At 38.7% G+C, this 13,670-nt stretch overlaps 1 protein-coding gene across 2 annotated transcripts in view; it reads left to right on the plus strand.

Annotated features, from left to right (window-relative positions):
* The window catches only part of TRABD2A (TraB domain containing 2A), a 75,262-nt gene that overhangs the window by 49,539 nt on the left and 12,053 nt on the right, over nt 1-13,670 (plus strand). For both annotated transcript variants that reach the window (XM_026712664.2, XM_087926401.1), the window contains exons 3-4: nt 488-634; nt 8,860-9,034. In XM_026712664.2, the coding sequence (XP_026568449.1) occupies nt 488-634; nt 8,860-9,034 (322 nt within the window). The remainder of the gene's footprint in view (nt 1-487; nt 635-8,859; nt 9,035-13,670) is intronic.

Consider the following 13,670-nt stretch of genomic DNA (forward strand, 5'->3'; position numbering starts at 1 on the left):
AAATGTTTCACTCAGCAACAGAAATTTTGGTCTCAGTTGTAGTCATAAGTTGAGGGTTACCTGTTTCCCCAAATCTAACAATTTCACTGTTACTGTGGGAAGTCTCTCGTGTGAGCCATGGGAAGGTTGTGTTGGGTTAAAGGAGATGCCCACTGGTGCTGCACAACTTTCAGAAATGTTCTTTGGTCAACTTATAGGCACAGCCTATAAGTTTATTTATTTTGGGACATTGATGATGACAATGTTCTTAAACTAACCAATTATATGATTTATTTTCTTCTTTGTAGATGGTTGAGTGTTTAAAATATGTGTTTAGTGTAGAATGCACACACACACAGACAGACACACAAAGACAGACACACACACACACAGAGATAAATGAATACCAAATGTTTATTACTCCAGTTTAATACATATTATTTAATGAATGAGTTTAAGGACTGATTGGGAACTCTCTGTTTTCCTCCTTCCCATTCCCTGTGCCTAGGTGATCTTTGCTTTGAATCAGACTCTCTTGCAGCAGGAGAAACTCCGAGCAGGCAGTCTACAGATTCCGCACAGTACAGAGGACCTTATCAAGCATTACAACTGTGGAGACCTCAACAACGTCATCTTCAATCACGATACTTCCCAAGTGAGTTGTGTCTGTCTCCCCATTCCCTTATGCTGCTCACAGTACTGCTAGTTAGCTTTCTCCTGTGAGCTGTCCATATCCCCAAAGGGACTGAGCATTTTAAACACAAGTTCATTTTCACTTTTCAAAGTCAGCATGCTTCTTTGTTAACGCTGCAATTGGCAATTGTGCTTCCAGAAATATATTCATTGTTGGCGTCTGATGGGCTGTTTCTGATTTGCTAGATAAGAATTGAGAGTTTATAATATAATTTATGAATTAAAACATAGTCATAAAATATTATAATATTGCAATATTATTGTAACAGAATACATCAATTCAACTTAATTTTAAAAAGATACCACTTCTTTTTTCTTTTTAACAACCCTATAATCCCTTGCATTGGGGTGAAGTCGGCGCAACTGAATGGAGCTGAATATTTACCGGCTGGATGCCCTTCTTGATGCCTATGTGGAGTTCACAGCAGATATTTTCTCTTTGTGCCCAGAGAGGGAAATATTTGCTGCTAGCTAGGATTGAAATCACAGCTTCTTGATTGTGAGACAAGAGCTCCACCTCTAAGCCACTGCAACGCTTTTCAAAAAGATATAATAAATTAGGGGAAAAGTGGATTTGTCTCAATATAGTACTTTACCAAATTGGAGCCAGTCTATTTTGCCATGTCTACACAATGGCTGTGATGACCCGGAGTGTAACACAAACGTAACAAAATCCAAAACGTAAATAAATGTCCTTTAATGCCTCCAACTTGGCCCCACTGTTCAATAATTCTCAGTTTGAGATAAAACATAATCAAAAATAGTCTTCAAAAGAAGCAATATAGTCTGAACTTAATGAGCAGATAGAGGTGAAATACAAAAACCAAACAAACTACAATGATGAAATTTCCACAATGGACCAGGATAAGTAATTACCAAGTTCAAGGAAATAACAAGGCACAGTCTGTTGGAAGGACGCCAACCAAGATAACTTCAGCCCAAAATAAAACATGCTTTGCTTCTGGCAATGGTGTGTTATAATCGTTTCTCTTATACACTAGTCTCCCCAACTGCAACCAATGAGGAGGATCATGGCCGCTTCCTCTCTCATAAGCCAAGTTGTTTCCTTCTCCGTTCCTCCCTGCGTGTCCTAGGATGCAGAGGGGATGGGCCTGGTTCTTCCTCTGACTGCCCAACCGGCCTCTTCCCTTCCCCAGACTGCTCCACAACCTTCAGAGCCACATCTCCAGTTCCTGTTAGCTGTTCCTCCTCTCCCTCAGAATCCGACTCTACCACGGGCATGACAATGGCTTCCTGAGCTATGTAGCTTTTACATGAGCATAGTGAGATGTCCTACATTTCCCATTCTTCTAAGCACATTAACTTGACATGTATGACATAATCAAAGGCCTTCTGTAATCCATGAACAACATATTAACTTCCTTTTAGTGTTTATAACCACTGACATGTAGCTATTACAGGTAGTTCTCACTGAATGATTGCTTAGCAATTGTTCAAAGTTACAGTGGTGCTACAAAAGTCACCTTATGACTTGTCTTTGCACTTACGACTGTTACAGCATCCTCGCAGTCATGCCAAGATTCGGGCACTTTTGCAATTGGCAGGCATTAATGACTGTTGCAGCATTCTGTGGTCACATAATCACCATTTGCACATTTTACAGCTGGCTTTGGACAAGCATAGTCAGTGGAGAAGCCAGCAGCGAAGTTGCTGGTTGTGGTCACATGGCATCTTGTTTAGTGATGGAATTGTATTTGCAAAAATATACTCTATACTCTAGCTGAATACTTTTCATTATTCCAGATAAGACTGAGGACAGGAGGTCAATATGAGACTTTAAAAGAGTGAATAGTATACCACAAATGTAGGATGGAACTGCCATAGAAGAAATGTACTGCTGTACCTAGATTTTGGGAGACTACCCTTCACATACCCATCCACTATCTTACAAAAAAAAAAAACACCAAAAAACCCACTATATATTGAATACTAGGGGAGCCGTGTTAATGGACAGTTGTTTACTTTTCTCTGGAATTCAGAGTATTCACCAAGCTGTCAAAACTGTAAGTAGCAGCCTGGAACAGTTAATCCCAAACACCAGGCTCTCAGAGCTTTGATTAATAAGATTTATTAAGAAGAAGCTTACAGTAGAAAGAATTCCCTGCAAGTAGTCTGTTTTCAAATGAGAGACCTCTGTATAGCAAAATAAGATGAGAAGTCCCTGGTTGTTCTTCTGTGCTTTTCAGGAGGTGGTAGAGGAAATTTGCATCTGCTATTATAAGTATTATATTTATACTCTTAGAACCAATTTTCATACAACGTTGCTGTGATTTTAGTGGCACATCTCTTAAATAGGGAGTCCCATAACTATGTGTGATCTGAAGACAGAGGAATACGAGGTGAACATCCTGCCTCTGAAGCCATTTGTTTTTCAGGGAATGTGGAAAAGAGCCACTTCTTATATTTGCAACATCTGGTATAGGAAAAGGTTTTTTCCTCCAATCCAGGAAACCGGCTATCCAAGAGGCAAGGAGCTAATCACTGACCAGTCGTTTGCTTGAATCACGACCCTAAGATTTGTGAGTTTTATACACATGGCTCTCTGAGTAATCTCATTTACTGCCTGCCCCCTTAAAGTTGTGCAGTGCTGCTAGCTCTCTCCAACCATAAGGGAAAATCATCCAGCTTTTCCATCAGTGGCATAGTAATAGTCTCCTGTTAACCCATGGTTATGCGTGTGCATGCATTACATTGTTTAAAACACAAACCACCAGATTGCTAGTCTCAACTGAAACTCACCTGACTTATTTCTCATCAAAGCTCACAAAGCATCGAGTTAGATAGTGTTCTGGCTGAATGGGAAAGCTGGACCCAGAAGAATAAAGTCTAAACTTCAGAATATGTGTCCCTTTGGCAATGGGTCTTCATGACATTTATGGATAACTCGGGGTGAGATGGTTCTAGTCAAAAGGACATAAGTTATGCCAATTGCCAGATGATTGGCAATCTTCTTTTCTCTGATCTTGAGAGTTATATGTATTATCCCACTTGAAGAGAGCGGAGCTGATCCTGACAGCTCAAAACTGATGCAGAAAAAACTCTAGATCACTTTCATGTCTACACATAAAGGATCCTCCTATACTTCTCAAACCCAAAATACCAAGGGATATTTAATCATCCATCCCATAGTGATTACAGCTACAATGTATGCATGGAGTGTCTATGGAGATTCTCAGTCATCCAGCCCAAAGTTGCTTTTCCAAAAGGCAACTGGACTTTCTTGGATGTTTTTTTTTTCCCTTGAAGACATTTCACTTCTCACCCAAGAAGCTTCTTTAGTTCTGTTGAATGGTACGGAACTGAAGGATTTATATTTAGATGATTGCTAAGGAATATAAACCCTTCTGTTTCCCACCATTCAGCCAGTATTGAAGAAGCTTCTTGGATGATAACCAAAACACCTTCAAAGAAAAAAACCAAGAAAGTCCAGTTGCCTTTAGAATAGTACCTTTGGGGCAGATATGCATGGGGCTTCACTGGTGGGGCTTCAGTGCTGTTTAGACCATAATCCCGTACAGTAATTACCACAATGCAAATATATGAACAGACACGGGGAGCTTTCTGCAGATAGAGCAGGACTAAAGTTTGTCTCCTCTCCTGTCCCACACCTTTTGTCCCTCCAATTGAACAGTAGTGAATGAGAATTCTATTTTCTTTCAGCTAAATCCTTTGCTGAACAAAACGCTGGCATGAAAAAAGTGCTTTTTAATGGCAGCCGTTCCTTGATGCATCTCTCTTTATGAGTCTCAAGGGTCTTTTTTTTTAAATACAATATTTGTATTTTTAAAAAAGAGATAAAAACTAATGCAAATTGCAAAAAACAAAACATGAAAAAGAGAAATATTGCAGACAAAAGAATAACGTAGAAAAATATAAAAAAGTAAGACTATAGCAAAGAAAAAGAAGTCTCTTGGTGTTTTTGCAAGGAGTCACAGTCTGTTGCACAAGGAGAGCAGCAAGTTTTATCACTTTAGCCAGGAAGACTCCCCTTGGGGATATTTGGGGGTGGGCGCTTGATTTCTTCTTTTGCCAAGCAGTAAAAGCATCGCAAATTGAATATTTTAACTGCTGCTGAGTTTTGCTTTGACAAGCCAATTTTTCAGTGGCAGTCTATTACTACTAATCTTGGGTTTTTATTATGGTTCCTAGCTATGTGGATTTGTGTGGCAAGATGTTCTCTTCTACTGTAAGAAAGGGGAATGTTAGTGTAAAGATTCTTTTTTTTTTCCAATGCCGAGTATTCCCTCCCTACTTCCTTCCCTTAAGTGTTCTCTTTGGTGGAAGTGCAATTTCTTCCTTCCTATTTCTGTTTTTATTATTGGTGGTCATACTTATTCTTAGCAGCGTATCAAATATTGTGATCTCAAAGTGATCTCAAATAGATTACTCTGAGCTCACCAGAAATGCTCCAGGACTGTTCCAACTAGTCCCAAGGTGTTTGAAATAAGGTGCTTGTTTGATACTGTCTGGAATGTTTCCAGAACGGTCCTTGGGACTTCTGCAAGGTTAGAACAATCTCTTTTAAACAGAAGCAACAGTTTTGAGTTCAAAAAAGGATGTTTCAAGTGCAAAACAATTCAAAAGAATCACTTATCCTGTAATTTGCAATGGGATGAAGAAATCTGATCTTGCTGCCTGAGTAAATCAGAGGAGTAACCCGCTGTAGGAACCTTCACAATAGGTCTAGTGTTCTCTTTACAGGTGAAAACTATTTATTAGTAGATCAATATCCAGCGTAATTTATCTAGGGCTGTCTTTGAAAATAGGATAGCTAAACTGATATGAAAGATTTCTCTAGGAGGTTAATGAGAACAGCATTATCTGTTCTGAACTTTGTACTTGTGCCCTTCCAAACTGGTTCTGACTACTTTTGTGAGCATTTGAATGAGCATTAAAGTAATTTTACTCCAAATGCCATTTTTAAAGAAACGATATTGTTTGCCCAAATATCACAGCCTCCATTATTCTTCTGGTTATGATCTTTTATATGAATCTTCTGTCCCTTTCTTTGATATCATAAAAATGTGATTCTCCCAAGCTTCTGTGAATACGCTTTGTTAACTGTGGCTTATTCAAAATCTATTATACTATTTAGAATGGAATGTAAGTTAAATTAAATGGTTTTGAAAATCAAAACTACAAGTTAAGAAGTCAGGGGTGCTGCCAGATGCTGTTTCACAATTCATTTTTATCCACCTGTGTTATTTTTATAACTAACTCAAGGAAGTGAACATACTTAATACTCCATCCTCCTCCTATTTAAAACCCTATTTTCCCCATCATAACCACCCTGTGAGGTGAAATTGGGCTGAGCCTGAGACACAGTGATAGCCCCAAGACACCCAGATGGTTTTCATACCTAAGGTGGGACTAGAACTCACAGTCTCCACGTTTCTAGCCTGGTGCCTTAACTACTATACCTCTTTATATCTTTATATTTTGATGCTTGTCAACATCAAGGAATTTTTCAAACTAATGACATTAAAGGCACCAACCAAGGCTTTGATCTGAAAACCACTGCCTCACTAAGGTTTAAAAGGAAGAGTTTCAAGAAAACGTAATTTGTCAGCTAAGGAAATAGTTTTCCATGTCAGACTAGAGTGCATAACTTAGTACTTTGTGCTTCTACCTCTGTAGGCTGCTTAGTTACTTCTTTCTGCAGGAATAGAAAGGAAAAATGCAAGTGCTAGCTAACCATATATAGCTCCTAGATAATCCATGCACCATTGGGTCTTTGTTGCAGATGTATTTCCTTACCTAATCAGAGAAACAGAATGCCATGGGCAGGCAAAAAAAAATCCACGGGAATGGGATTGACTACTGACTTCCTGTTGGCTTCCCCCATTGAGTTGTTGGACATCTTCCCTTTCCTTCCCAGCAGGCAGATACATGGTGGCTGCTGCATGGGGGAGGAGGGAGCGAGGGATTACATGTAGAGCTGGAATCTGCCAGGGAACATTGAAAATGAGAATTATGTGCCCTCAGTGGCACAGCAGCAGTGCTGAAGCCGCAGGAGCCTGATACCACTGAAGCAGCTGCCATTTTCTCAAATTTTATTTTGTCATTAGTAAAGAGGCCCAGCATTCTATTAGTTACCACATTTGAGGTTCCTGGGTTGAAAACATTTTGTCCTGCAATACACAGTTTTGCCTAGTTAAAGGTTACAGACACAGGTATATAGATATCTAACTCATTGTGATTTGATGATGTTCATGGCATGCGTATACACACACACACACACACACACACACACACACACACACACTTTTTACTTTTTTTAAAAAATGACCTTGCTGTCCCTGAACTGAGCGTTTATTGGCTCTTTCTCTCCCTCCCTTCCTCCCTCTCATATACGCTGGTAATTCACTTTTGTCCTTATGATATATTGTTTTTAAAGCCATGTATAAGGATACAGGATGTAAGATCTCAGGATGTTTACTAACTGGAGTGGTATATAAGCACTTCTTAAGAAATAAATGGATAAATATATATCGGTCAAGAGCCTTTCTTCAAATAAGCAGCACAGTTCAAAAGAAATTACAAAAGCAGTCCTTAGACACTTGACTAATTCATAAGGGACAATTTGTAGCCTCTTTTGGGGCTTATTTACAAGTTTCTACTGAAATACAATTCAGAAACTGAACAAGTTAAGGACTTTATGATCCAATGGATGCATAATTTAAACAGGACAATTAATATGCAACAATGGGACTGTTAATGAAAGATAAATATTATGATTATTTTTGTTAATATTACACTTTGAGAAAACAGGTATAGGATATTTTATTGCTAGTATATTACTCCAGTGCAAATTGTCAAAATATGTAATTTATATTCAAAAACCTGTTGGAAATACATTACAACAGTTCAAAGTTTACACAGCACTGAAAAAAGTGACTTATGACCATTTTTCACAACTGTGACTGTTTCAACATATCCATGGTCACATGATTTACATTTGGCCGCTTCATATTTATGACTGTTGCAGTGTCCTGGGGTCATGTGATAATCTTTTGCAAACTTTGGACAAGCAAGTTAATCAATGGATTCACTTAACAACCGTGTTACTAATTTAACAACTTCAGTAATTCACTTAACAAATGTCAGCAAGAAAAGTCAGAAAATGGAGCAAAACTCAGTTAACAAATTTCTCACTTAGCAACCTAAATTCTGGGCTCAATTGCAATCATAAGACAAGGACTACTTGTAATCAGGCTGCAAGTGTACTTCCCTGTTTGGTAGCAATATTGCAAAAGCTCAGCAATTCTGGAAATGGTTTCTTACAGAATGAAACCAATCTTAAAAGTTGAATCTTCTTTCCTGCCAGCAAGTTTTTCTGCTAAACTTCATATCCTTTCAAAATATATGAAACTGATTTATGATAACAGTTCTAAGAATGCTTTAAGAAAACTTAACTGGGTATTAAATACAAATCCTTCTTTATAAGAATGGGAAGATCAAATTATGGGAGTATGCATTCAGTGTCAAAAATAACTTCATATTGCAAAACAAGGTGGAATTTAAAAAGAGAAGAAATATTTTATTTGGAAAAGGAATATAAAAGGGATATAGAGCAAAGGCTGATATACAAGAACATAAATGAAAAAAAATGCTTTAAAAATATAAATATCACTGTGACTTTTTTTTAAATAGGGCTGGAAATAATGGATGCATTTACTTTATCAGACAAATCTAATTAAATATCTATTTTCCCTGTCTCTCTTTCCCCATACTCAAGTCATTTAGAAAAAATGGTACATTGGGCTTCTATTGCATTTCTAATGACAAAGAACTATCAGAATACAAATAGCCCCTTCCATGAAATAGCACCAATGTCATTTCTTTTATTACAAAAAGCAAAGTATGACCGCAAAAGAGAAAGCTCAACCCTGGAGAAATGCAGTGGTTCTAATGAGTAAAAGCGAGGCTTGAGAGGAGCTAAGGACTATCAATATTTTTCTGCTGGTTACAAGACTGCTAGAAATATTAAGAATGAGCTAACTCTGGTGTTATATAAATAGATTCCCATGTTCCATCTCTTCTTTGCATTTCCTCTGCATAAAACCTCAAGTTTCCCAACTCTCTGGAGCAAATCTGTGGGACATGCTGGGAAGGGAAGGGAAGATTTGTTTTCCTATGTTGTGTAATCATCTTGCTTTCCTATAGGTCCCAAATTTCATCAATGCATCCCTGCAACCTCATGAGCGCATCATGGCTCAGGAGATTGACAGCTACTTCCGCCATGAGCTTATCTACAAACGGAATGAGCGGATGGGCAAGCGAGTAAAAGATTTATTGGAAGAATATCCAAATAAAAGCTTCTTCTTTGCATTTGGAGCTGGTAGGTACATTTTAGAAGTTTTTAAAAAGATAACATGGATGAATTGATTCTTTGTGTTAGTAACGTGGAAACATCCAGTTCACAAGAGAACACATTGAATCATTGTACCTTCAACGCCCAAAATGGCAATTCTTCATAGCCATTGAAAGATGTGTTGTACTCTCATTAAATGTCTTCAATATCTCATTATAAAATCCGCTATCGATGAATTTTTCTTTTCTTTTATGTGGTTGTATTGATTTTAATATTTATTTTTCATGTTTTTATTGCTTAAGCTGTCAAGAGTGGCTTTATGAGATGGGTAGCCATATCAATCCAATAAATACATAAACAAATTTAAATGCAGTTGCAAAAACAAACAGGCATGGTTAAATTCAAAGTGATAGCATAGGTTCAATATTTATATTCTGTAAACTCTGTCTTTTCTCAAGGTGAAAATTGTCTCTTAGGGAAGTAAGGATTGAGGCTCCAACCTAAATGTACAGAATTGTAATTGGGCTTATTATAACACTAGTTCAATACCCGTGCTTCGCTACGAAACTATGTGGTCAGGCTTAGTTTTTGGGTAGGAAAATAAGGGGGGAGGAATCTGCCTTTGCCTACCAGCATCCATCAGTATTGATCTGGCTTGCATCCTGTCAGTGTGTGAGAGAGTTGAGGGGTGTTTGGAAACTGAAACAGTATTTGCTATGTGAGCAAGAAGGAGACAGCAAGGAGCCTGGGTGTGGCTTAGCTCAACTGTTCTGTACTAAAGCTGCTTGCTGCACTGAAACTAAAACTGAAACTCTTCCCCTCTGCTTGTGTTTTACATTTGAAACAGATTTCTTTTCAGGTGGGGAGGGGGAATAGAACTCCTTAGCATCAGAGCGTGTTAATAACAATATACCAAAATGCTAATACTCCAATGGTCATTTTGAAAAATCTTTTCTTAGTGAGCACCTAGAAGCCAAGAGGAACATATGTGCCAAATTTCAAGTTGGTAGGCTTTATGCTTCTGGAGATTTTGTGATGACGCGTGAGTGGTATTTCCCTTTTATATATATAGACAGAATCGGCTTAAACTGGTGTTCTCCTAATAAAATAACTTCACCTGCTGGGCTGTACCTACCTCCCAAGTGTGAATCTGGTCTAAGAACATTTTGGAAGCTGTAAGCCAGGGGTGTCAAGCTCACGTCATCACAGAGGCATCACGTGATGTGTTGGGACATTTTTTCCCCTTAGCTAAACCAGGCCTGAGTGTGGCCAGCTCGTGACGGATCCAGCCCGCAGGCCTGTAGTTTGACAGCCCTGATGTAAGCCAAGTCACTAGATATATATTTGACAACTTAGATATTAAAAAATCAATAGTGCTTCTTTTTTTTAAAGCAGGGGTCCTCAACCCCAGTTCGTCAAACCGGCACTGGTCTGCAGCCTGTTGGGAACTGAGCTGCATAAATGTGCATTCACGGGGGGGTCTAGGTAGCATGAGAAATCACAGCCCCTCTGGTCCATGGAAATTTTTTTTACACAGAACTGGTCCCTGGTGCCCAAAAGATTGGGGCCACTGCATTAAGGCATGTATTTATGCCCCAAAATGCCTGTCGTTTTTAAATAGGATTTCATTGTTTAAATTGAATAGTGTATAATGTCAGACTGTACTACCTGGAGGTGCTACTGGAATGCTTCACACAAGGGGGAGAGAGCAATTGTATTTTAGTGCTTATTTTGTGAGATAATCAAATGATCTCAGATATTATCTGTTCTGGCATGCATAAATATTACACTGGCAGAGAGGCAGTATGTACTCAATCATCTGCATAATGTGCTTTTCCCTCAAGGAAAAACTGATCAGGCGCACATTATCCAGTCAGGTTTTGTATACTCCTGGGGGTTGGCATTGTGTAAATTAACATCTGTCACTTCTCCCTGAATTTCTGCTGGCATGTAGTGTGGAGTGTTAATATTGGCTAATCCTTTTGATCATTGGTGTTAGTGAAAGAATTCTAAACGTCAGCCATTTTTAAACTTCGAGCACTCCTGGCAGCAAACCTATAATTAAATATTTATTTAAATATATGTTTGAAGCCATGTACTGATTTAAATGTGCAGGTCTTGTAGATGAATGGCAATAATTTTCCAATAAAGATATTCTTATTAGGCCTTAGAATGTTTTCAAATATTCATGTTTGAGGCGGACTTCATCTCCCCTTCCACCAAAGTTTCTGTGTTGCCATTTCAGTGATTCCCAAGAGATTTGCAAGAGGTAGTACCTCTTGAAAAGTAGCACTTTTTAAATGAAAGTACTTTATTAGGAATCATAAAAGCATGTCATTTACTCCGTGTGGTTATTTGTTAACTGTGATATATTTTAATGATATATTTCACTATTTAATACTATTTGTTTACTAAATATATTTATTAATATATTTTCTAAACAAGTTGAAGGCATAGCTGAAAATGTGAACTTACTTTCCTTAAAATATAATGCAACAAGGGGCTGTTTGCTTGTTTGGTTTTTCAACTGTGGTGAAGATAGTACAAATATGCAGTGGTTTAATGAAATGTAAAAAGTTTTATAAATGTTTGCAAACAATTTAAATAGAGTAAGTATCTTAAGGCCACCTTTGGCTTCTGGAGCAGTGATGGGATAGACAACCAGTGTTGTTGTATCAGTAAAACGAACAGCATAGAAATTTAATAAATAAATTTAATAAATAGATCTAGGTTAAAATACAGGTAGTCCTTGACTTACAACATTTAGCAACTGTTCAAAGTTATAACCTGACTGAAAAAAAGTGACTTATGTAAACTTTTCGTAGGTTTTTCATACTTACAACCATGGCAGCATCCCCATGGTCAGGTGATCAAAATTTGAATGCTGGCAATTGGTTCATATTTATGACGGTTGCAATGTCCTGGGGTCACGTGATCACTTTTTGCAACCTTCTGACAAGCAAAGTCAATGGGGAAGGCAGATTGACTTAACAACCGCATTACAAATTTACAACTGCACTTAACAATTGTGGCAAGAAAGGTTGTAAAATGGGGCACAACTCACTTAACCATTGTGTCCTTTAGCAACAGAAATTTTGGACTCTATTGTGGCTGTAAGTCAAAATCTACCTGTAATGGGTTACAATATACAGCTTGTGAAGACAGTCCCTCTGCAAAGATAGATAGAGACAGAAGGACAGATACACAATACACCACACACAATGTTAGGCTATACTAGATCTCCCTGTAGCTTTATTTCCCTGAGTTGCTTTAATTGATTTGTCTGCCCCAGATAAGGTCACAATTGGCAAAAGTCCTCAGACTTCCATCTGCTGTTCAAGCAGGAGCTGTAAGTCCAGAAGGGTGACCAAATCTCAAATCTGCTATTTCTGGAAAATACTTGCCCAGATTTTAATAGAACATTCTGATCAACAATTCTAATTCCTGGGTTCAACTTCAGTCTCTTTTGCCCCATCAAAACCCTTAAGATCTTCGTTGCACTAGGACAGCAGCCCCCAATCTTTTGAGCATCAGGGACTGGTTCTGTGGAGAAAGGTTTTTCCATGAACCAGAGACAGCTTGGTTTTGTGTGCTGCCTGCGTTCCATCGATGAGGCCTCACTTGTTTGCATGGTCCGGTTGCTGGCATGCCATGGGCCGGTGCCAGACCATGGACTGTGGGCTGGCAGCATCTCTCCTACAGCCCAGGCTAGTGATATAAAGTGGCTTTATTTGGATATTGAAGGACAAGGGAGTGATAGCCAACCTCTATGTTGTCCCATATATCTGAGGCCAGTGGGCAGATCTCTCATCCCAGTGAAAATACCCAGTGAGGAAGAAGAGGAGCCTCTGCAAAACAGTATCCTTGGTCTGTAATCCCCATAAAGTTGGGGTCCAGTGGTCCAGTAAGATACCACAGGTGATGATACCAAAATGTCAGAAGGGGCACACTACCTTCATCTAAGTTCCAAACAGGCCATTTAAGAAAGCAATCAATGTTACCTTTGTCCCATTCCCAGGTTGGAACCCTGACTGAAAAGGCTCCAAATAATTGGCTTCTTTTAGGGAGCCACGATGTTGGCCTCACACCTTCACCTTAATCTCTACGCACTGTGAAAATGGGTCACATGCTGACACCTTCCCAAGTGAAGCTTATCCATATTGTGGGGATCTGGCTTATTCAAGAGTGATGGGTGCTTCCTATTTAAACCTTGAAACTGGAAGTAAACATCAGAGAAAGGGTCTTACTACTAAACCACAATCTGTGCTATAGGTGAAAACACTCTGGGATGTAGAGTTCTGTTCCTCTTTCACAGGACGCAAAACATTTCAAAGAATATAAATCTGGGTCTGTTGTCAAGCTTGAAAGAATAAATCCACCTTGGGTAGCGGGCATTGGGAAAAGAGGGCCCAAAAAAGAATCCTTCATTAGAACAGTGGGTACCTCTCTTTATTTAAGACGAGATGAAAAGACTATAGCTTATTTCCCCACTTGGCTAGAATTGATACTTACAAGGAGATCTCAGTTTCTCCCGTTCTTGAGTTTGAACACAGAACAATGACTGCCAAAGTAAATTGACCTCCCGAATGCCTGTGTTCATGTAGTGTAGGATAGGGATAATGGAGAGCTGAGTGCAAAAAGAGAAGGAGGGGCTTCTGCTGGC

This window comes from Pseudonaja textilis, chromosome 2 (genome assembly GCF_049901715.1).
Source record: "Pseudonaja textilis isolate UNSWEBS1 chromosome 2, rPseTex1.2, whole genome shotgun sequence".
Taxonomy (NCBI): domain Eukaryota; kingdom Metazoa; phylum Chordata; class Lepidosauria; order Squamata; family Elapidae; genus Pseudonaja; species Pseudonaja textilis.